This window comes from Aotus nancymaae, unplaced genomic scaffold (genome assembly GCF_030222135.1).
Source record: "Aotus nancymaae isolate 86718 unplaced genomic scaffold, 86718_ANA_hifiasm-v0.15.2.pri h1tg000067l, whole genome shotgun sequence".
NCBI classification, from domain to species: Eukaryota; Metazoa; Chordata; class Mammalia; order Primates; family Aotidae; genus Aotus; species Aotus nancymaae.
The window spans coordinates 14,465,247-14,488,020 of NW_026988482.1; the positions used below are offsets into that span (position 1 = coordinate 14,465,247).

Genomic DNA, 22,774 nt, shown 5'->3' on the forward strand with positions numbered 1-22,774 from the left:
GAGTTCCCTTTGGCAGTATATGTCTGAAAGAGGTGATTGATGGCTCCAGGAGGCAGGCTCAAATTCCCTCTCATTTCTCTGGACTCTTCTCTCCTATTTAAGCTGCTGAAATGAGATAGTCATTGGCAAAGGTCAATTACTTCCAGGTAAGAAACCATCTGCCAGGACACAAGCAGAAATCAATTGAGGCTGGAGGAAGGATAAAGGCAAAAATTTTACCACTGACTATTCTGCAACCAGGATTCTGCATTAAAATCAAATATAATTAACAGCTAGCGGAGGAGCAAGAAACTCCCACCTAAGACCAACTGCAAGTATAAGACAGATTTGGCTTATATGATATGAATATTGACAAAGCACTACTCCTGAAGCTAAGATAACAAAGGGACTGCCTAAGACTAAGTCTGGACAAGTGCAACAGATAACCCTGTGTACCTCTACTACAAGCCTAACATTGAGTCATTAGCCCAGGAGGATACCACTGGGAGAGGAGCAGAAGCACAAAGAGAGACCACTTCTACAATACAGGCATGCACAGAAGGCTAAAAACCGAAGGAGCATCCAGGTGATCTGACTTCAACACCTGTGCTCCTAATTACTTCTATGCCCAGAAGATCAGAGATTTAAGATGTGTATAAAAAGAGACCTGGAGGTTTTGTTTCTCACAAGTTCAAAATAAGCCCAAAGTATAAGATAACTGCTAAACTAATGAGTACTGTGTGGGGCTTATGTAAGTGTTAGTACTTGTACTAGTAATAACAGGCTACATCAAAAGCAGAAAGTACAGAGTTAAGAGCAGAAGGTTTGAAGTCGATCTGCCTATGCTTAAGTTGTTTTTGCTGCTTCTTAGATGCCAGATTTGGGTAAATTATATAGTTTCTCAATACCTCCTTTTGTAAGATTGAGGTTAACAACCCACTTGAATCAGGAGAGAAGAAACTCTTGTAATATACGCGCACATTTTTCAATTCATCTCATCAGAAATGTATCAAATTAAATTCAATGTGACATGTTAAATATAAACATGAAATAAGATACAGTCTCAGATCTCTCCATTTACTCACACTTAATTCTTGAATAGTTTTGTTTTAGAACTCGTCTCAAAACAGTAATCATTTTGCACAATTTTATCTGCTAAGTACTGATTTTGAAGCTCAAGTACCAGAGTTTCAAAATCCTTCAGCCATAGTTTCCCCAAGAAGTCAACAGATTCTGAAAATGCTGAAGTGATTACAGTTTCATCCAAGGCCCTGGTGTGTGTACCCACTGAAATCAGAGTGTCCTGGCCTGGGGACATTATGTTTCTCTGGAAAGCATTCGGGACATTTGGGCCTCCTCTCTTGTTCTTTCTCTGAGGGGGCATTTCAGGTACAGCTGTGCTCATTGTCAAGAGTAGCCTTAGGCTGAGGGAAAAGTTGAGGAGACAGTGTTCTGAGCTGCCTTTCAACTCTACCCAGCCTGTGGTTTCAGGCAGCTTACCAAGGTTTATATGAAGGGCACTCAGAAATAGCTACAGGCCATTTAGGCGAGTCAACCTACTCTGTCTAGTCTTCACAAAGCCTTGAAACGGGCACCCAAAATGAATCTCTTCTGGATGCATTAGCAAATGACCAACTCCCTCACCAAAGTGCCAACTCAAGTTCCTGTGCTCTTCCATGGGCCTGCGGACCCTAAAAGGTTCAGCACTGGTTAATTATTGGCCAATGGATTTACTCCTTATTTCTTTATTTATGAGTAATTGACACAACTGCCATAAATTTCCAGTTCCCACTTGATATAATGTTTCCAGATATGTGTTTTCATACCTTGACCAAAAAACTCACAGCACTTTGAAACAAAATCGAGTATTAATTAAGATATTTCACAGCAGTTGTATCTGTGTTTAAAAATGTTTAAATTGTGTGTGTGTGTGTGTGTGTGTGTGTGTTGGAAAGGACTTGAAGAAATCATCTGCATTGAGCCCTGGTTCAACCCAGTAAAGTATTATTATTGAAACTGGCCCAATTGTCCCATAGAAGTGATGTTTACAGTCTTTCAAAATAAAAATATTAAAATTGACCCTCCAGGTCTGGAAGATTGAAATTTAACATTTGTCTTATTTGAGTTCCTCCCTCGGGACTCCCGGATAGTATCAAGGAACTGAAACTCCCCAGATCATCACATTCAAACATTGAGAAACCAGGCCCCTCATCCCTCATGATTTCCTTACCCATCCTTAATTCCTGTTTACCCAATGTAGATACATTCCTTTCCTACTACATAAACCTCAATTATAGTCAGTCAGGAGATGGATTTGAGATTGTTCTCCCATTTCCTCAGCTGCAGCACCCAAATAAAAGCCATCTTTCCTGGAAATACTTGTCTTTCTATGACAGCCAGCAGCAATGATTGGATTTCTATGCAGCCAGCAGCAGAACGTAGACTGAAACCCTGGTGTTTCGGTAACATTATCTCCACCTTGTAAGTAGGGCAATGTTCAAGAGAAGGGAAGTGCTCTGCGGTTGTAGGAATAAATAATGTTAGACCCAACACAACAATGCTGGTCTCCAGCCTCCTAATGTTGTGTTTCTTTCAATTACACCCTGATGTTTTTTCTACCATCAACGACTGAAGTAGTACATCCAAAATTTAACAAAAACGAGAGACAGCAAATTACTATTTAAGGCAAGGCCTTAAGCCATAGCCTGCCATTTACTTTGCCAAATGAACCTGGTAATATCACTTAACCTCCATATGCCTAAATTTTCTTATTCATAAAACAGAGATGATAATTCTTTACTGGGTTGCTGAGAGGACTAAATAAATTACCATGTGTGAAGTTCTTAGTTCAGAACTTGGCTCAGATCAATCACCGTATAAGTATTTGCTCTTACTATTGCCATCCCTTCTCTCAACTTGTTCCTACTTTTACTTTTAGAATTAAATGACATCATGATCTTTCCCCACTGGACAAGCGAAGAACCTTAGAGATATCCTTAATAACTACTCATCCTGTTACCTTTTCTTTCTTACCTCCCAGTCTTTACATTATGAAATCTTTTTAATTCTGTCATCTAAATATCTATTAAATCCATTCTTTACTCAGCATCCTCTCTGACAAGGCTATAGTTTAGTCCTATTACTCTCACCTGGGCTATTTCAAATACCTCTTCACTGGTCTCTGTTCTTCCAACCAACCTTGCTCACTCCACGATATAATATCCTTTAAGGAGCCCTACCATATTACTCCCTGCTTCAAAACTTCGAGTGGCTTCCACATTGTATCAGCCAGGCTGGCATCACAATCATTCTGACCAAGTCCAGCTCCACCATCAAAGATTCTAATCCAGTAGGTCTAGAATGGGGTCTAGGAATCTATTTTGTGTGTATTCCCCCACCTGATTCTACAGATCAATATTTGAGAATCATTGGAAAAGATACTCATTAGAATGTCTTATAAAGTTCTTCAAAATCACCCACCACTCCAGGAAAATTAAATGTCATCTTTCCCCTTGAAGTTTTCTTTGACTGAATTGTTCCTTCTTCTGTGTTCCCACAGCTCTGTATGCATAACTCTCACAATATCTATTATATCATACTTTCATTATGCTTGTACCCCACCTTGCAGAGACAACTCCATATGCCCACAACCTGTGCAGTCACACAGGGTCCTACACTCAGGAAAGTCCTACACTCAGAAGGACCCTACACTTGGCTCAATAGTCTGCTATCAATATCCTGAAATTCTTAATAATTGTTGAACAAGGTACACCTCATTTGCACTTTACACTGGGTCCCTCAAATTATGTACTCAGCCCTGCCACTAGATTGTGAGCTCCTTGAAAACAGAAGCTATTTGCTATTCTTTGAAACTCCTCCTTGGTTAGCACAGAGGACTCCCGGAAAAAAGTAGAGGTTTCTTAAATATTTGTTGAGTTTATACATGAATAGATGAAAAGATAAAGTATCTCATAGAAAAATAGTACCGTATGGCTAATTAACTCAGAAGAATAAGCTTTTGTTATTCTTGGGGGAGAGGGGAACTAATTGATAAAATCCTGAGACTACTGACCATTCCAAATAAATAACATAACATTTTCTAGGTTTCTTTTTAAATTACCCAAACGACTCCTACTTTTGAGCCCTGCTGCCTCCCCGTTCTCAGAATGCAAAATTGCAGTTAATGGAGCTTGCAATAATGCTATCATCTCCTGAGTTTTTGTGCCAGGCACTGTGTTAAATTCTGGGTGTATTGGGAAGGGAAAGGGAGAAGCTGAGAAAACGTGAATCAAGCAGGATCCCTGTCTTCAAGAAGCAATTAAATCTCACTCCTCTAAAATTTATATCAAAGATGAGTTGACTTCATGGGAGTGCTGCAGCAATGAATGGAGAATAAAGACATTAGACTTGGCCAGTGGCCCAGCTTCCTGAACATTTCAAATGACAAAATGTCTCAGCCTGAACACAATTCCCCCACTATGAGATCTGTGGGTTCACTCGTTAACATTGGCAACCGACTCAGAGGTGCTCATGGAGCATAATAAACAAGTGACTATTGAGGTGGGGGAGGGGCTTTTGCTCCCGGGTGTTAGAGAAGAAAACAGGAACATCAGCTATCAAAGTGAGCCAAATAATTGGTGAAGAAAAATGTTCCTAGCTCCCGCTAAAGGCATGACAGGACTTCCAATGTGGCAACGACCACACACCAACCCTGTTGCCACATTACGTGCCCATTGCTAGGTTCTCACAAATGGCATGGAAGTACAAAAAGAGTTTATCGTGCTTTTTCACTTACTAGTTTTTAGCTACCCACTACTGGTTGGTATAATATCAGTTACAAAATTAATAGATTCTAGTTGAAAACATATAAATGTCAATAAATTGGAAGGAAGGAGGGAAGGAAGGAAGGAAGGAAGGAAGGGAAAGGTAGGTGTTTTCCCAAAGTATGCACAAGGCAAGTAGAAGGTAACCCAACTTCTCTCCATTTATAAGTGGTCTCTATGGCTTATGAATAAAAGTACATATTCCTTTTGGTATAACTAAATGACAAGAGATGACCTCATCTTTGTGGGGTAGTATTTATTCAATTGGTTAATTGCTAAGGCCCTGGCTCCTTCTACCTTTATTTAGATAATAGCAGGTCACACTTTGCCAGAACTGTATACTTATCAAAACATGTTTACATCGATTATCTCCACTGATCTTCATAAGAGCTCTGTGAGTCGGGTAGGGTAAGAAAGACCAGTCCTATTTTGCAGGTATACAAACCGTGTCTAGAGCAGGCTAGCCCAAGGCTACTGAGAGCCAGGCCTCTGCTCCAGTCCCAGTGCTCTCTGAGAGTTTCCTCCTGGAAGCCTTTCTGAGGCAGTCATTTAGGTGAACCTTCCTCGAAGGTCACTTTCTCACTTTCTCACTTTTCCTTCCTTCTCCCTCCAAAAACTTCTCTTCCTTTGGCTCCCGTCTCACTTTGCACTTAAGGATCTTACTTTCAGGTCACCTAGGGTTGCTATTTAGTTCCTGTTTGTTTTAGGTGTTTGTTTCTCTGTTTGTTTTCTTGAGACAGAGTCTCGCTTTGTCTCCCAGGCTAGAGTACAGTGGTGTAATCTCAGCTCACTGCAACCTCCGTCTCCTGGGTTCAAGCAATTCTCCTGCTTCAGTCTCCCAAGTAGTTGGGACTACAGGCACCCACCACCACGTCCAGCTAATTTTTGTATTTTTAGTAGAGATGGGGTTTCACCATGTTGACCAGATGGTCTCGATCTCCTGACCTCTTGATCCACCCACCTTGGCCTCCCAAAGTGCTGGGATTACAGGCGTGAGCCACCATGCACGGCCAGTTTTTTTTTTTTTACTCTAAAATGGAAGATAATCCCAGGCATCTTTAGGCCTCAGAATATTCTTCTTTATTTGACAAGAGGTCTAAACCCTATAATGTTTTCTCTCTTGAAACTTGAAGTAATTTCTACCACCAGAGAAATTACTTTTGCAAAGATTCAAGCAAAGTATATTATAAAGCACTTAACTATAAACACTTTGGTGTGACACATTTCTAGACACGGAAGTCAGAGGAGACAGACTTATTTCAGATACTCGAATTATCTAAAAGAAAAAAGAAACTCAAAGTATCTATAACAGAATAGATCCTGGGGAATCTAAGAAGATTGGATGTTGATGTTCTCCTTAGCTTTGCTTTATGAAGAAAGGGAATGTGTTATGTTAAGAGTGCAATGTTCTCTGGAAGAACTGAAGAAGGTATCAGTGGGCTATGTTCACGTCCAGAGACAAAAGAGCTATCAACTTAAACTAACCTGTGTGGTGCCTCAGCTCCTAGACTTACTGGTTGATGCAACCTTAGGGAAATTATCTATGTAACAATTTCCTCATGTTTAAAGTAAGAATCACAGCATCTACCTTATGGGGTTGTGATGACAACTAAATTAGCTAGTGGCCAAGAAAATGCTCTGTATACTAAAAATCACTATAAAATATGTAGAATACATAGAGATAATTGTTATAGTTTACTGCTCTGGCCAAGGGATGCAGGAGTGAGTTAAAAAGGAACAGAGTGTCGGGAACAGCAACAGGCAGGTGGCCAGGTTTCTCTAGGCAGAAGAGGATGGAGAGCTCAGGAGTGCATACTAATTGCTGCACCTCTGCTGAGACTACTGGCCGAATGACTGCCCAGCAGAAAACACAGTGTCCCTTTCCATATCAAAGGCCCCCTCCTAACTGGGCTTTCAGCTGCATACAAAATTAGGTGGACATCCTGATGCATCTGATGGTGCTTTTATGAAGATGAACTGTTTACTAAATTGCTTTGGTGGAATATGTATGCTAGGGAAGAGGTAACAGTTTCCCTAGAACCATGAATGTCTTCTGGAAAATAAATGATTCTTATTGACATTTGAAAGACAAATTGTCCAAGAGCAGAAAAAGGTGTACTGGAAAAGAGTAAGTGTATTTCTAAATGAAAGAGTAAGAGAGAGAAAGAGAAAGAGAGAGAGAGAGAGAAAAAAAAAAACATTTGAGAGGAAGGAACCCCTGCCTTCTGGTGAAAAGTATTCAAGATGAAGATAAACTTTTCAACTTAATATCGAGAGTAATGAAACATTCACTTCCTAAAGAAAACTCTTGAAAGAAACAAGGATGATATCTAAAGTGAGGTAGCAAGTCATTTCTGGTGACATTTGTGGCGGAGCTGAAGGCAATTCATTTGGCAGTCAAATCTGAACGAAGTAAAGGATATGGTTAAGAAAGGCACCTGAATTAATGTGCCTTTTACTTCTTTATAATTTCTTCAGCTTTGATAGCAGAAGGGATCTATTCTTGAAAGTCCAAAAAATGTTGTTGCTATAGGAACAGATAAGCAGATTAGACTTGAAAGACCAGTTTAGGAACAAAGAATTTAATAGTCAGGGCTAAAGCAATTAACTGAGAAAACATTTAAGTAAGTAACTTTCAGGTTTGTTATTTACATATTCATTCCAGGAAGACAAAATGCTATTATTGAATGACAGCATCACATTTTAACATTTTAATTACATGATTACTTGCATAAAAGACTGTGCTTACACAATTAGCAGAAAGACCTTATTAAACAGAAGTACACATTTCTAACTCTCTCTTGATTACATTGTAACTGAGAAATACAGTTTTAAATTCATGATGAGCATGAAAGTCATCTTTGATTTTCCTACAGTTCTCTGATTTTCCTACAGATCTCAAGATAGAAACACATCTAAAATAAAGGAGAAAATGAACTACTGAAAGTTTTCTGTAACTAATCTCTATAATGAGGAAGCCACAAAAGTAAAATTCTAGAAGGAAACAGAAATGTGTGTAAGTTGATAATTGTTCATTTTGTATGTCTTCCCTGTCCAACAGACTCGGTAAACAAGACATGTGAGAAGAAAAGCAGGTCAAAGACCCAGCTGCACTCCTGCTTCACTGCTGAACTTCTGCTTCTAGCTATCAGGGAATACACCACTCCTCACATTAGGGATTTCCTAAAATTGTTAGGTGTTTCGAACAGAACTTGCTATACGGATGAGGCTCAAACACGAATCATAAAGTGGCATGGTGCTTCTCTCCCTATCCGTTTTATTTAAAAAGAAAACATTCTTGATAAGATGAATACAGTATTTTCATTCTAGCAAATTTCTGCTGTCAGAGGTTACATTTACAGGATAGAGAGATTTCTCAAACATGATCTTTTCTCGTGTAATACCAGAGTGAAATTGCAGAGAAGTCTCTGTGTGTGGTGCGTGTGTGTGTGTGTATGTGCGCATGTGCGTGTGTGTGTGTCTTGGAGGCTGAGGAGTGGGAATGGGAAGAAGGGAATGTGGCTAGAATCTTACCATCTCATTCTCTTCTCCTTCATTGAGCAAAGCGTGCTGGCCCTTCTCAAACTGGTCCCCCATGAAAAAGTTATTCCACACCTCCTCCCTGACCTTGCCGGGCAGATGCTTCCAGGACGAACTCCAACTCGCCAAGCCACCGCAGCTCCTCAGCTGACTAAAAGAGTTAATGATCCTCCAGGTTAAAACTCCTCCTTGAGCACACACCTTCCCTCAACAAATGACAATACTTGGCACACTGAACTACTCCCACAAGTCGCCCTCTGCTAGGAGGAATTTCTGGCTGCTCTCTGCTTACTGCATTCTCTCAGAGCAGCTGTCTCAAAGGAGGCTGCTCCCATGCCGATCTTTTTGTACCCAACTTACAGGGAAAGAACTCATTGCCTGCCCAGTGCCTGCCAGCATCAGACCTCTGACTGCAAATCCAACAGGACAATACAGAGTTGGCAGGACCCTTCTCAGGAGTGAGGAGCGGGTGCAAGAACTCCCAGGTCACTGCTTTATTCAGATGGCCAAAGGAATTGGAGTGAGCGGAAGTGCACAGAGTCTCGGATTTTCTTTGATTAATGAAAGCTTCAATCCATAGGTTTTCAATACTACTCTCATGCATTTTGCTTACAAAAGGTGCAAATTATCACTAATCTGTAGTCACATTTCCTTGTATATGCAAAAAACATTCTGTTTAATGTGTATGTGAAATTAAGTTTACTTTTCTGAAACACGTAGAAAAAGAACAAAGGTATAATCAAACTAGTCTGTGTTACTCTTTTCATAAAATATTGATGGTTCAACACTTAAGGAAGGCTAGAAATAAAATATTCAAGTGACTATATGGCAAGACTCTTTTTTAATTTATTTACACATTTATTCAATAAACATTGCTTGAGCACAGGGACTACATAAAAAAGTTAAGTCATATTTGCCACTCTCGTGTTGATGTTGGGATTCAAACACCCAAACAAATATGATGGGAAGTGGGTTATTATTATAAGAGCTGGAACAGAATGCTAAGGTAAGTGCTAGAAGTCCCAATGTGGTGTAGAGAAACACACCCGCACCCTAGCTCTGGCAAAATACCTGTATTCCAGCTGCTTTTCTGCACTGGCCTTGCTGTGAGATCATTTAACCATAGGAACTGGCTCTTCTCATCTGGTACCAGCCGACAGGACTGTTGAGAGGACGGAACGAGATCATTGTGAAAGTACATTGTACAGCACTGATCAAGTGCTGTTAGAATTATTCAACTAAATGTGCAATTGAATAGTAGGTGTTAGGACATACGGGTTAAGGGCATATGCACTAAATTTGGAAGGCCTGAGTTCAAATTTGGACTTTGCTAGGTGGTAGTTACGCTACCTTGGGATATAACAAGTTATATAAATTCCATTAGCCTCTGCTTGCTCACATGTAACATAAAGGCGATGATAATAGAACCTATGTCCTAAAACCGTTTTTTAAGAAATAGTGCCTGGGAAATAATAGGTGTTCAATAAAAGATAGTTATTTTTACCTTCCCCATGTCCACTGTCCCTTGCTCAAGCTACATTGGCAATGATATCTCCAACCTGACCCAAATAACCCTAATATGACCAAGATCAATGTGTGTGTGTGTGTGTGTGCATGTGTCTGTGTGTGTGTTGGATGCATAAAACTTTGAGCAAATAGTAAAATATAAACATAAAAACTAAGCTAATTAAATTCATTGTAATATTAATTACAAAATACTTATGTAGTTCTCCTGGTTTCAAAAAATTGCTAACACAATTTAACCAAATAAATGAAAAGAAAATTAACATTTTATCACAGGGTCAAATTATAAGGAGTGCAGGGTTTCTTGGGGGGGTAAGAAAAATGTTCTAGAATTACTGATGACTTCACAAATTTGTGAATATACTAAACATCACTGAACTGTATACTTTAAAAGGGTGAATTCTATGAAATGTGAATTATATCTCAATGAAAAGATGTAATAAATTTTGAAAGCATACCTCAATAAAAAAAATAAACCTCAAGAAAACTAACTAAACATTTAACAGCTTTACTAGGCAGTAATTATATATTTACTACAGAAAAAAAATATAAAACAAGAATATTCCAAATTTCATCTCAACTGATGGAGGTTGAGGAGTATTAGTATGTGACGTGGTGAAACTATATCAGTGCTATTGGGCAGGTGAGAGAGAAGCAATTCATTCTCCTGTTTATCGCCAGCAATATTTGCACTGTTTCCTTTTGGCTGAGTTCCTGAATACACTTGGCAACTCATGCACCACTGTGGGATTGAGATGAGTGTGTAACTGATTAAGAACCAGAGGAGAAACTGTATACAAACTTACCATATCAAATAAATCAGATCATGCTGTTACAATATTTAAGCCAAACTTGAACAGGCAAATATGTAAGTCCCTAAGAACATTAAAAGCTTTTATAAAAATCAAGTGTCTGTGGAAAATTATTTTCCACAACATGGTTCAGTAGAACTGAGGACTGCAATAGTGAGAGAGTTTCTTCAAGTTCCTTGGGAGTTCTATCGGTAAAACATCTAGATTTTTAATCTATGGCAACACTACGTATGGGCAGTACTCACCCTCATTTAGTGCTTTTGGTCTACAAAGATAAGCATATCCAGAAACAGGGCTAGATTGGGAAAGCAAAGAAAACATTTACCGAACACTTCCAGGTATGAGGCACTATTCTAAACAGTGTACACTCTCTTTTGCATACAATCCTGACAAACGCCTCAGTGGTTGATACTATTCTGGCCATTCTTATTTGAAACAAGAAAACACAGGTGCAGATATTAAATAATTTGCCTACATTCAAACCATTAGTAAGTGACAGAATGAGTTTTTGAACCTAAGCAAAGGAGCTCTCCCAATCTGTGTTCCTAGCTCCTAGGCTAATACCACTTCTACACATTTATTTGGCACATCCAAAGTGCTCTGCAAGGAGTTTTGCATTTACATAACCAGAAAAGCCTCTTTGTGGAGGAAGCCTTTTGAGAAAGGCATTGCTTGAAAAGAGACAAAAAGACAACAGGTGGAGACGCTGAGGCTCGAACAAAGAGTGAGCCCACAGCAAAGAGCATTTGAAGCAAGGGGGTCATCAGAGGGAGAAACACATGGCCATGTTCACAGCAAGTCCATCAGCCCCACTGCAGCATGCGGTGTTTAAAGGAAAAAGAGGGGAGTGACATGTGGCAGGAAAATACAGACCAACACCATGCGTGGAGGTCCTGAATGCCAGGTCTGAGCTTAATGCAAAGAGTGACAATAATATGGAAGGCAAACTGAACTCCATAAATATGCCTGTTGCTCCTGATCAGCCTGTGCTCTCATATTATGGAAATCAAGTGCTAAAGTGACTCGGTCCTTCCTATGCAATACTATATTTATGTAGACAGTTTTCTTGAACCTTCTAAGTTGTCTTCTATTTCTCTTTAAAACATTGTTTGATTTTAATTCAGCCTCTCTTTCCTTAATCGTGCCTCTTCAGTATTTCTATTCTGTACTGTATGTGCCTCACAGGTTGTAATGTGGCATAGTGAGAATGGCAGATGAGGATTTGGTGTGGTCTAAATTCTAATCTTGACATTTTGCTGAAGGATTCCATTCATTCATTCATTTAACACGAGTTTGACTAACTTCACTATGCCCAGATCTGTAATAGATGAAGAATAAAGATTTAATAAATTATGCTCCAGAAAAGTTAAGTCCATTAAGAAACACAACCAATACCAAAATATAAATTCCAGCCAGGCGTGGTGGCCCATGCCTGTAATCCCAGCACTTTGGGAGGGTGGATCACAAGGTCAGGAGATTGAGACCATCCTGGCCAAAATGGGGAAACCATGTCTCTACAAAAATACAAAAAATTAGCCATGCATGGTGGCACGTGCCTGTAGTCCCATCTACTCGGGAGGCTGAGGCAGGGGAATTGCTTGAACCCAGGAGGCAGAGGTTGCAGTGAACTGAGATTGCAACATTGCACTCTAGCCTGGCGACAGAGCAAGACTTCATCTCAAAAAAAAAATAAAAAAAAAAAACCAACTATATAATATGCTAATTACACAAGAGTAACAGGAAGTTCAAGTAGGGAGTTAGACCAGGAAGCTCTCACAAAGATCGGAGTTTTATGCTGGCCTACATAAATGCAGATGGGTAAGGAAAGCACTATTAACAAAGGAGATGGAGAGCAAAGGCACGGACGAGGGCTGGCACACAGCCCATTCTGGGGACTACAAATTATACACATATATTGATACCTTAGAATTGAGAGGAATGTCCAAGAGGAAAAGTTCCTTCGATTATTCTCTGATTCTCTCCCTGCACTCATTTCTTCTTAAATACTCTCTCCCAAATAAGAATGGAAATGGAAAACAGAAAAATAAATAAATAAATAAATAAATACTTAGCTACCTCTGCTGATCTGGCATCTCAATTTGCTTTTGATTATTTCAGGAGCATGTCTGTTGCTCTGAGCAGTTCTCAACCTCTGTGAGTGTCTATAATACATATTCAATGGAAATAATGGCAGGACTGGTTTCTCTGCCAGGATCATGGGGATGCTGATGCTTCACTTGTCTGGCCCATTTAGATTGTGTGATGATAAATGGTAATAATGTTTCATTATATGTTAATTTCCATCTTTCATCTGAGAACTCACAGCATATTACAAACATTATTCTTTGCAACATCTCTGTGAAGTAGGGAGGTGAGTAATATCATCACCCCCGTTTGAAAGCTGTAGAAACTGAGTCATAAAGAGGTCACAAAGAGTTGTTCAAGGTCATGTGTCTTTAGCATGGAGTAGAACCTGAAACAAGTGCAATATTTCTGCCATGTCATAATTGCCAATAAGCTGACTCAAGCTTCCTCCTCAGTCCTCATTACACAAATCTGGTATCTGTAAACTACCTGAGACCTTAAGTTATAGAACTTTATCTAAACTCAAGGCTTTACTGTTATTATTAATTATCCTAATCTGCCCCAAAATATAGTCTGTGGTAGCAAGCAAAGAAGTGATATCCCAAAGAGGAATTACCTGCCTCAAGGTGGTGGTGTAAAGTGTAATTGAATTAATTAATGTTTGTAAAACATTTAGCAACCCTTAGATTAAAGGGTCTAATACAAAGATCCAGGGCCTCCCTCTTAATTACAGAAGAAAAGAGCAGGCTGATGCTGTCTCTGCTTCTCAGAGGACTTGCTCTCAAACATCCCCGTTCAACACCAGGCCTGGTCTCCTCCCAGTGGCTTGGGGTGGCCTGTTGCTTCACTTTCAGAAGAGTCTTCTTTGCTTTCTGTTATTTCCAAAAATAAGAAATTGAAAGCTCCTCTCTGGAGGTAAGGCAGCTCCCCTTCTGTGAAGTTTACCTCAGTTGACAGCTGTTATAACAACTCCAGGTCATTAAAGACAACCTATAAAACAAAAGCCAAAAGAGTCGGTCCCCAGGCAGAAACTTCACATCAGTGTTCTTAATTTTGAGAACTTTTAACCTATAAATTTGAGTACACAAAACAATACAAGTTAGGGTGCGATTATTAACAATCAGAGACTATTAGAACTAGACAGGGCCTTAGAATTACTAAGTTCCCCTCATTGTTTCTCAGGTGAGAAAAATGTTACTGGATGACTATGTAATAATTTGTTCAAGATCACAATCTGTGAAAGCTAAAACTCTCAAGTCTTACATATGATATACTTCACACAACATCATATTGCTACTCACTTTTTTTTTTTGAGACAGGGTCTTGCTCTGTCACGCAGCTGGAGTGCAGTGGTGCAATCATGGCTCACTGCAGGCTCAATCTCACAGGCCCAAGGGATCCTGCCACCTCGGCCTCTCAAGTAGTTGGTACTATAGGCAAGAGCCACCATGCCCAGCTAATTTTTGTTTTTGTTTCTTGTAAAGACAAAAAACATGTTGCTCAGGCTGGTCTTGAACCCTGAGCACAAGCCATCTACCCACATCCACCTCCCAAAGTGCTGGTTTACAGGTGTGAGCCACCATGCCCGGCTGCTCCTCACTTTTTGTAAAGAGATCAGAATAGGATACTCTAAACCAGTCTCTCCAGAATATTTAAGAGGACCTCATTTGCAAAGTATTGATTTAAATAGAACTTTTCCAGAACCCACCAACTGTGCAAAGCCATGGACATGTCACTGAATTGTAGAGCATATCCCATTACTTAGGCAAGATCCAGAGGGCTTAGGACATAGCATGGGGCCCACCTACTGGGGTGAAAATCTGTGTTTGGGGAGCTGACGATATTGCAGGTGCTTGCAAAGGAAATTCAATCTATCAGGCAATTGCAGCTCACAGCAATTTTTGCTTACAGCTCAGGGGAGCAGTTGGCCAAGGGGGAAGGAGAGAAAGGCCGTAAGTCAGAAGCAGACATGCTTCCAATAAGCAGTTAGAGTCCAGCGATGGGCAGGTAATACTTGGAAATCCAGACAGGAAGCTTGCTCCATGGAGTCTGTCCTCTAGTGGCTAAGCTCCAATCAGAAACCTCAGGCCTGAGGCAGCGTTCCAATGCCGGGTGGGAGCCTGGCATGGGAAAGGCCTCTTTACTCCTAGGAAAAATCTGGGGCTCAAGGCAGGCTGCCAGGCAGGAACTTGGGAACAGTAGTACCCACAGGGGACCTTAGGCTTGGGAACGAGGCAAGAGCCCAATTAACAGAATCAGGGCACTGCCTCTGGGCAGACTGGCCGGGAGTGTGGCTGGGTGATGAGCTGCAGAGAGCAAGGCTGGGCTGGATTCAGTGCCCTTGCCATGGGCCTGGGATGACCCAGGAACTGGGCTGAGCCCCCGGGGGAAAATCAAGAACAGGTTCCTGCTGGGGATGAAGAAAGCGGAAAGGCTGGGGCTCCCTGGGCCTCTGTGTTTGCCTTTCTTCCAAAAGTCCACTTCAGGATTATATATGCTGGTTACCTCTTTCATCAGCAAGTAAGATGCTCCACAGAAGGGCGGAGACTCTCAAGTGGATCAATCAATGCTATTATAAGAGGGGGGGTGAAACTGAAATTAATGACAAAAGAAGTTCAGAGCCCTTCTTTGTGTATTGTACATGCCCTAAGCAAACTAGTAATGAGAAATGTCATTTCCTAATGAAAAAAAGAAAGTAATAAAATAGAACTAATGCACCTCCTAGTACTCAGACCCTCTTCCTGTTAGTGTAGCATCAAAGGGGGATCTCTGAGGTTTTCTAGATCTCCCGCAATCCATCAACCCTCCCAAAGCACTTCAGATAAGCCATCTCAATAAAACTGTGCTTTCCATGCAAATGTAACTTTAAGCCCCCCAGCTTCCAATCTAATCTCTGTCCCTATGGAGGTCTTTAGGGGTTGTCACTGTCTTTCCACATCCCTCTTTTGCACACCCCTGTGAAACACACAACCGGACTACCTGTGTCTACCATGGGAATATTACTGTGCTTCTCCCTTCACTGGAAATGGAGTCCAATCTTCTCCTTTCGTCCAGCCTTTCTCTGGCACCAGGATACTTTGCCGCTGGCTGGCTGCATGCTTTGTTGGTTGCTCTGTTTGTTCATATCTCATTGACCCTAGAAGACGTGGCAGAGAATAGCAGTTTCTCACCAGTGCTGTGTGTCAGTCACCCTGGAAGCTCTCCTAGACCCCACATGCTTGGGTCCCGACCCAGACCTACCAAATCTGAATCCCTGGGGTGGCAATCAAAAAACAAACAAACTACATTTTGATGAGTATGGGTTATGCTGTACTTACACTACTTTAAAAATGAAAAGGAAAATAAAAGAATAAAGTAGATCAATTGTCATAGCAAGATGCCCATGATACATTAACTGCAAGTTGTTACAGAACACTATTATCACATGATTAATGGATTGTATTATTAAATATATTCATCAGGCATTTTTATGAAAATGGAAAATATCTGTGTGTGTAATGTAATATATAGGTGGACATTTAAACAAAAGAATTCATGGACTTGGGATTTTATCCACTGTTCCCTGTTCTTCTCTGCCATTCACCTCCCAAGCCCTAGGTAAAGTGAAACCAATTTCAGATGTAGAATCATACTGGTTATATTATAGCTCTATCACTTGATAGCCATAAAAAATTTGGCAAGTTGTTAAATTACCCTAAGTTTCCATTTTTTTCATCTTTGAAATGAGATGTAATACCATTACTCTGTTATATGGTATTGTTGTAAGGACAAATAAGATTATATACATTTCCAGTCTCGTGTTAGACAAATTATAAGAAAGTTTTTTTAGGGAAAAATTAGTCTTACAAATTAAACAGTATTTGAGAATTTTTTTCTTTCCAAAAAATTAGAAAATGGAGAAAAACACAACTGAACAGTTTTATATTAATCTTTCTTACTTTAGAACAGGAAAGCTTATACCTGTTTTACTGAAGGGTTGCTTGAAGAGGGTCAGCCCATCAGCACAACAGCGTTCAGAGAAGGACTGCCTAACTCTGAGACCTCAGTAGCTTGATCTACCTGCCAAAATGAGAGAAAATGAGAGCCAGAAACTTAGTGCCCCAATTCTCCCCTCCTAGGCCTAGTATCCTTACATTAAACTACTCCTTCCAATGTTAAGAACTCCACACAGAGGCCGGGCACAGTGGCTCACATCTGTAATTCCAGCACTTTGGGAGGCCAAGGTGGGAGGATCACCTGAAGTCAGGAGTTCGCAGACCAGCCTGACCAATGTGGAGAAACCCAGTCTCTACTAAAAATACAAACAATTAGCCTGGTGTGGTGGCACATGCGTGTAATCCTAGCTACTGGGGAGGCTGAGGCAGGAGAACTGCCTGAACCTAAGAGGCAAAGGTTGTGGTAAGCTGAGATCATGCCATTGCACTCCAGCCTGGCCAACAGGAGCAAAACTCCATCTCAAAAAAAAAAAAAAAAAAAAAAAAACTCCACAGAAACCAAAGTACTCCAAAATAACAATAACTGTTTGCCTAACAGTAAATGATCACCACGCATTGATTTCTTCCTAAGCGCTTTAGCCAGGTGAGGTGGCTCATGCCTGTAATCCTGGCTACTCAGAAGGCTGAGCTGGGAGGACTGTTAGAGCTTGGAAGGTCAAGGCTGCAGTGAGCTGTGATTGTGTAATTGCATCACTGCACTCGAGCTTGGGCAATAGAGTGAGATTCTGTCTCAAAAAAAAAGTTTGCTGGCCAGGTGCGGTGGCTCATACCTGTAATCCCAGCACTTTGGGAGGCTGAGGTGGGTGGCTCACCTGAGTTCAGGGGTTCGAAACCAGCCTGACCAACATGGAGAAACCTCGTCTCTACTAAAAATACAAAATCAGCCAGGCATGGTGGCACGTGCCTGTAATCCTAGCTACTCGAGAGGCTGAGGCAGGAGAATTCCTTGAACCTAGGAGGTGGAGGTTGCAGTAAGCTGAGATTGTGCCATTGCACTCCAGCCTGGGCAACAAGAGCAAAACTCAGTCTCAAAAAAAAGGTTTGCTTTATAAACCACAGAATATATACCTAAAATGTTTCCTTATTTTTTAAGATTATTTATAGACTATTTATTGTTAGGAAAAATATTTTACTTCTTAATTATTTATCATCTGAACAAGGTATGACATGCTAGCATCAAAGAGCACTGGAAGGAGGCAGATTTACAACCAGCCTCTGGTAGTCTCACTGTCTAACTTGGGGCAACCCCTGCTGTTCAAATGAGAGAAAATGAGAGCCAGAAAAATTACCTTCTAATACTTCTAAATTAGTATTTGAACAGTACTTGAGAAATTTTTTCTTCCCTAAAAAAATATAAAATGGAGAAAAACACAATTAAACAGTTTTATATTCATTTTTCTCATTCTTAGAATAAGAAAGATCATGCCTGGTTCATGGGAGGACTGCTCGAAGAATATCAGACTATCCGAACAAGAGCATTCAGAGAAGGCCTGTCTAACCCAGAGACCTTGCCACCCTGGTCTACCTGCCTAGTTGGGCCTTGCTAGAAGCACTCGTGGCTGCCATCTGCAGGCCTCCTTCCAGCCTACATGCCTTGTGGCAAAAGTTGCATGCCATTTGGTAGACTGGAAAATCATGCAAATATTCATGATCTTGCCAAAATCCCTAAACAAGGGTGAACAAGCTGTTAAGAGAAATTCAACTATTCCTATGAAATGCATTTGCAGAAACTTTTGAAGGTGTTTATCTCAAGGAACAGGAGATTTAGGAAGTACAGGTTGGTCATCATCAAGTATCTGACTATATATCACCTAAGGTGGGATTGAAACTAATCCAGTGATTTCAGGCTAAGAACTAGGATTAACAGGTGGAAACTGCTGCCTCGTAGTTAAGAGTAAGGGCTGCGGTCATCTTGACTGTGGTGATAGTTTCACAGATACACCATGACCTATTTTATACTTTGTATATGTGCAGTTTATTTTATTTCAACTTCGATAAAGTAGAAAAGAGTATGAGCTATAATGTCAGATAGTTTGGGTTCTAATTATTGCTTAGACACTTACTATCAGTGTGATCTAGAACAGGGATCCCCAACCCCTGGGCCATGGACAGGTATTGCAAGAGGTGAGCGGCAAGTAAGCCAGCAAAGCTTTGTCTGTATTTACAGTCACTTCCCATCACTCACATTGCCCGCTGAGCTCCACCACCTGTGGCAGCATTAGATGCTCATAGGAGTGCAAACCCTACTGTGAACTGTGCATGTGAGGAACCTAGACTGCATGCTTCTTGAGACTCTAATGCCTGATGATCTGTCACTGACTCCTATCACTCCCAGATGGCACCATCTAGTTGCAGGTAAACAAGCTTAGGGCCCCCACTGATTCTACATTATGTTGAGTTGTATAATTATTTCATTATATATTACAATGTAATAATAATAGAAATAAAGTACACAATAAATGTAACGAGCTTGAATCAACCTGAAACCACCCCCGCCCCCACCCCGCACAATCCATGGAAAATTTGTCTTCCATGAAACTGCTTCCTTGTACCAAAAGGGTTGAGGACTGCTGATCTAGAATAAATTCTTTAACCTCTAACAGATTTCTTGGAGTCAATATGAAGTTAGGTGAGATAATCCATATTCCATGCTTTATCTGACCTAATCAATGTGTGGCAATCATTTATTGTTAGGCAAACAGTTACTGTTATTTTGGGGTACTTTTTCTGTGGAGTTCTTTTTTATTTTTTGAGATGGAGTTTCACTCTTGTTGCCCAGGCTGGAGTGCAGTGGTGCAATCTCAGCTCACCACAACCTCCACCTCCCGTGTTCAAGCAATTCTCCTGCCTCAGCCTCCCGAGTAGCTGGGATTATAGGCACGTGCACCATGCCCGGATAATTTTGTATTTTTAGTAGAGACAGGGTTTCTCCATGTTGGTCAGGCTGGTCTCGAACTCCTGACCTCAGGTGATCCGCCCACCTTGGCCTCCCAAAGTGCTGGGATTACAGATATGAGTCACTGTACCCAACCTCTGTGGAGTGCTTAGCATTAGAAGGAGTAGTGTAATATAAGGATACTGGGCCTAGGAGAGCAGAATTGGGGCCCTGAGTTTCTGGATCCTTTGAAAGGACATCAAGGAGCACTGGAAGAAGAGAGATTCATAACCAACCTCTGGCAACCTCACTATCTAACTTGGGGCAAACCCTGCTGCTCCATTAAGAGAAAACGAGAGCCAGATAATTTTGGCATTGAAAAGAACTTTTGAGTTTGGCTGGTCTTAGTTCCACCCAGTGGTCCCAGTCTGGCCATGAGATATTCCTGCTTTCCTCATCTCCCAGCTCTCAGTTCCCCTGCAGAGAGCTCCTTCCCCCGCCAGCACTCTGTTGGCATCTGACAGCAGGGTGCGGGGGGGAGTTGCATACCAAACACTATTAAGTGGTTAAGTATTCAAAAACAGGAGGTGAGAAACACATTCATTTCCTGTTTCTTGCTGTCTCACTATGTGATGTTGAACAAGTCATTCCATGGCTCTGAGCCTCAGTTGACTAATCTGTATAATGGAACTGACATTATTGTCCTATTCTTGTGATGTTGTAAAGTGCTTATTTCTGCTTGGCACAGAGTTAAGTGCTCCATTAACGCCAGGTTATGAGATTATGTGAGCATCATGAGAGGCAGTAAGTAAAATTAATAGATATAAAATGGAATGCCCAAGTCCTCAACTCATGAGCCTGTCCAGCTGCTGAAAAGAGAAAGCCAAAGGGCTTTCTTCCTCCCTAGATAATTCAGATACATTTTAGACAATGTTCTCCAGGGGTAAAGTACCTGCCTTTGTTCTCCTAATCTACTCTTTTTGCTACTACCGTAAATTCCGTTTTCACTTATTGAATTTTTTGTAGGGGAGGATGGAGTTTCGCTGGTTACCCAGGCTGGAGTGTAATGGCGCAATCTCGGCTCACTGCAACCTCCATCTCCCAGGTTCAAGTGATTCTCCTGCCTCAGCCTCCCGAGTAGCTGGGATTACAGGCATGCACCACCATGCCTGGCTAATTTTGTATTTTTAGTAAAGACAGGGTTTCTCCATGTTGGTCAGGCTGGTCTTGAACTCCCAACCTCAGGTGATCCACCTGCCTCAGCCTCCCAAAGTGCTGGGATTACAGGCAGGAGCCACCAGGCCCAGTCTCACTTATTGAATTTAATGCCTCAGTAATTATTCTTAATTTTGTATCTCCAGGTTTTTCTTTGCTTTGATCTTTTTAGCCCATGTGATAGAACAGATGGTCTTCAGCTTATACCTTCCCCAGATCTGAACATTTCATGTGTCCAGGTGGCAGCTAGCCTGCCTCCTTACTCAATGTACCAGCGACTATTGGCCCAATATTCTGCCCTCAATAATCTGTGGCTGCTCCTGGGTATACAGCCTGGAACCTTCTTTGCTGGGGCCTCTCAACCCCTGGAACATGTTAGGCATCATAAGAGCCTGGCACCCCTTTCCCTCTATCCCTAAAACATCACACACATTCACAACATAAACTCACACACACACTATGGGAGCATGAGCCCTGGTCACACATCCATTAAAACCAATGGTAGCAGCTGCCTCACCATTCCTTTCCATTACATCCCTCACCCCTTTCACTTACTTTTTGGAAAGTCTGTTGCTAATATTTTCAGTCCTTTTAGTCAAGGCGCTGTCTCTGACCCCAGATATCACTCAAGAAGCCTAATGTTGTGGTTAATAATATTTTCAATTATTACTAACATATTTGATGGCATACATATGTTAAAAATGAAAAGGAGTGTTCTGGGAGATTATTTGTTAATATATATCAATGAGAATATATGTGTAATAATGATACCTAGCATGAATGTTTGTCATGTACAAAACACTATTGCTAACTCATCTTATTTTCCTGTCTTCAACTCTATAAAACAGGCACTTTTGTTATTACCACTTTATTCCACTTTTAGAATTCTCTTAAGTGAATCATCCCTGATTTATTCAAATTGTATGTATATAAAAATTTATCACAGCATTGTTCAAATTGAATTATGTCCACATAATAGAATATTTGCAACCATTAAATATCAGAATTTTCAGGAATGTTTAATATTTTGAAAATGATAATTCAATATTAAATGAAAAACAAGATATGCACATTTTTATATATGACTGAGCCCAATATCATCCATGGATGCATAAACCAAAAAAAGAAAACAAAGAGAGAGAAAGATACAACAAAATCCTGACAGTGAATATCTCTGAGAGGGAGATTTTTTTACTTTATTCACTTGTCTCTGCCATCCAATTTTCCACAATAAGCAAGCTTTAATGTTATGATCAGAAAACGTAAATGTATTAAAAATGTATCTTGCTATAGCATAATTTAGTTAAGTTCCACTTAATTTCTGCTAGAGCCCAAGTCTCCTGAGTGTCCTCAGAAGCTTGAGATACACTTTCATATTATTTCCAAAGAAGAGAACCCAGAAATGTAAGAAAGCTTAAATTTACTCCAATTATACAGAAAATATCCAAATAAAGCAACCTATGGTCACTTGGTGGCAGGAAATGAATCCTCATTAAGGACCCACCAAACTTCCTGCATTTAGCTACCATGTGTTAGGTTTTCTCTTTTCCACCAGGATGTTTTCTTCTTCCAGGACTTTTTATCTCAGTGATATTCTTGGTTTCTTTCCTCCCCACCAGCCCCTGTCTCTCCCAAATCTCATTGGCTCTATTTAAAGCCTGGTTCTGTTTAAAGCCTGCCTGAAGGCACCTCCAAACAGACTCCCTTTCATCTGACCTGTGAGCCGGAATACAGCTGCCTTTGGTAAAAGAGGGCCACCTGAAGTACCCTACTTTCTTTTAACTACCAAAAAACTTGGACAGTTGATTCCAGGGGGGAAAAAAAACCTGTTTCTTTCTCTAGGGAAAAAAAAATGGAACTAAATACAAAATCTTTCATCTAATTGTAGTAAAAAATAGACACTTCTCTTTCACTTTAGCCATTCTT

The 22,774-nt window shown here is 40.6% G+C and overlaps 1 protein-coding gene across 2 annotated transcripts in view; it reads right to left on the bottom strand.

Annotated features, from left to right (window-relative positions):
* The window catches only part of ATP13A4 (ATPase 13A4), a 143,867-nt gene extending 132,690 nt beyond the window's left edge, over nucleotides 1-11,177 (bottom strand). Inside the window, exons 1-3 of one of the 2 annotated variants that reach the window (XM_064366925.1) lie at nucleotides 10,924-11,177; nucleotides 9,414-9,504; nucleotides 8,337-8,493 (exon numbers count right to left, since the gene is read on the bottom strand). In XM_064366925.1, coding sequence (XP_064222995.1) covers nucleotides 8,337-8,399 — 63 coding nt within the window. In that variant the 5' untranslated portion in view covers nucleotides 8,400-8,493; nucleotides 9,414-9,504; nucleotides 10,924-11,177. Of the gene's footprint in view, nucleotides 1-8,336; nucleotides 8,494-8,634; nucleotides 8,682-9,413; nucleotides 9,505-10,923 lie in introns of those variants that run through there. The other variant, XM_064366924.1, reaches the window with a different exon arrangement.
* Nucleotides 11,178-22,774: the final 11,597 nt, after the last annotated feature.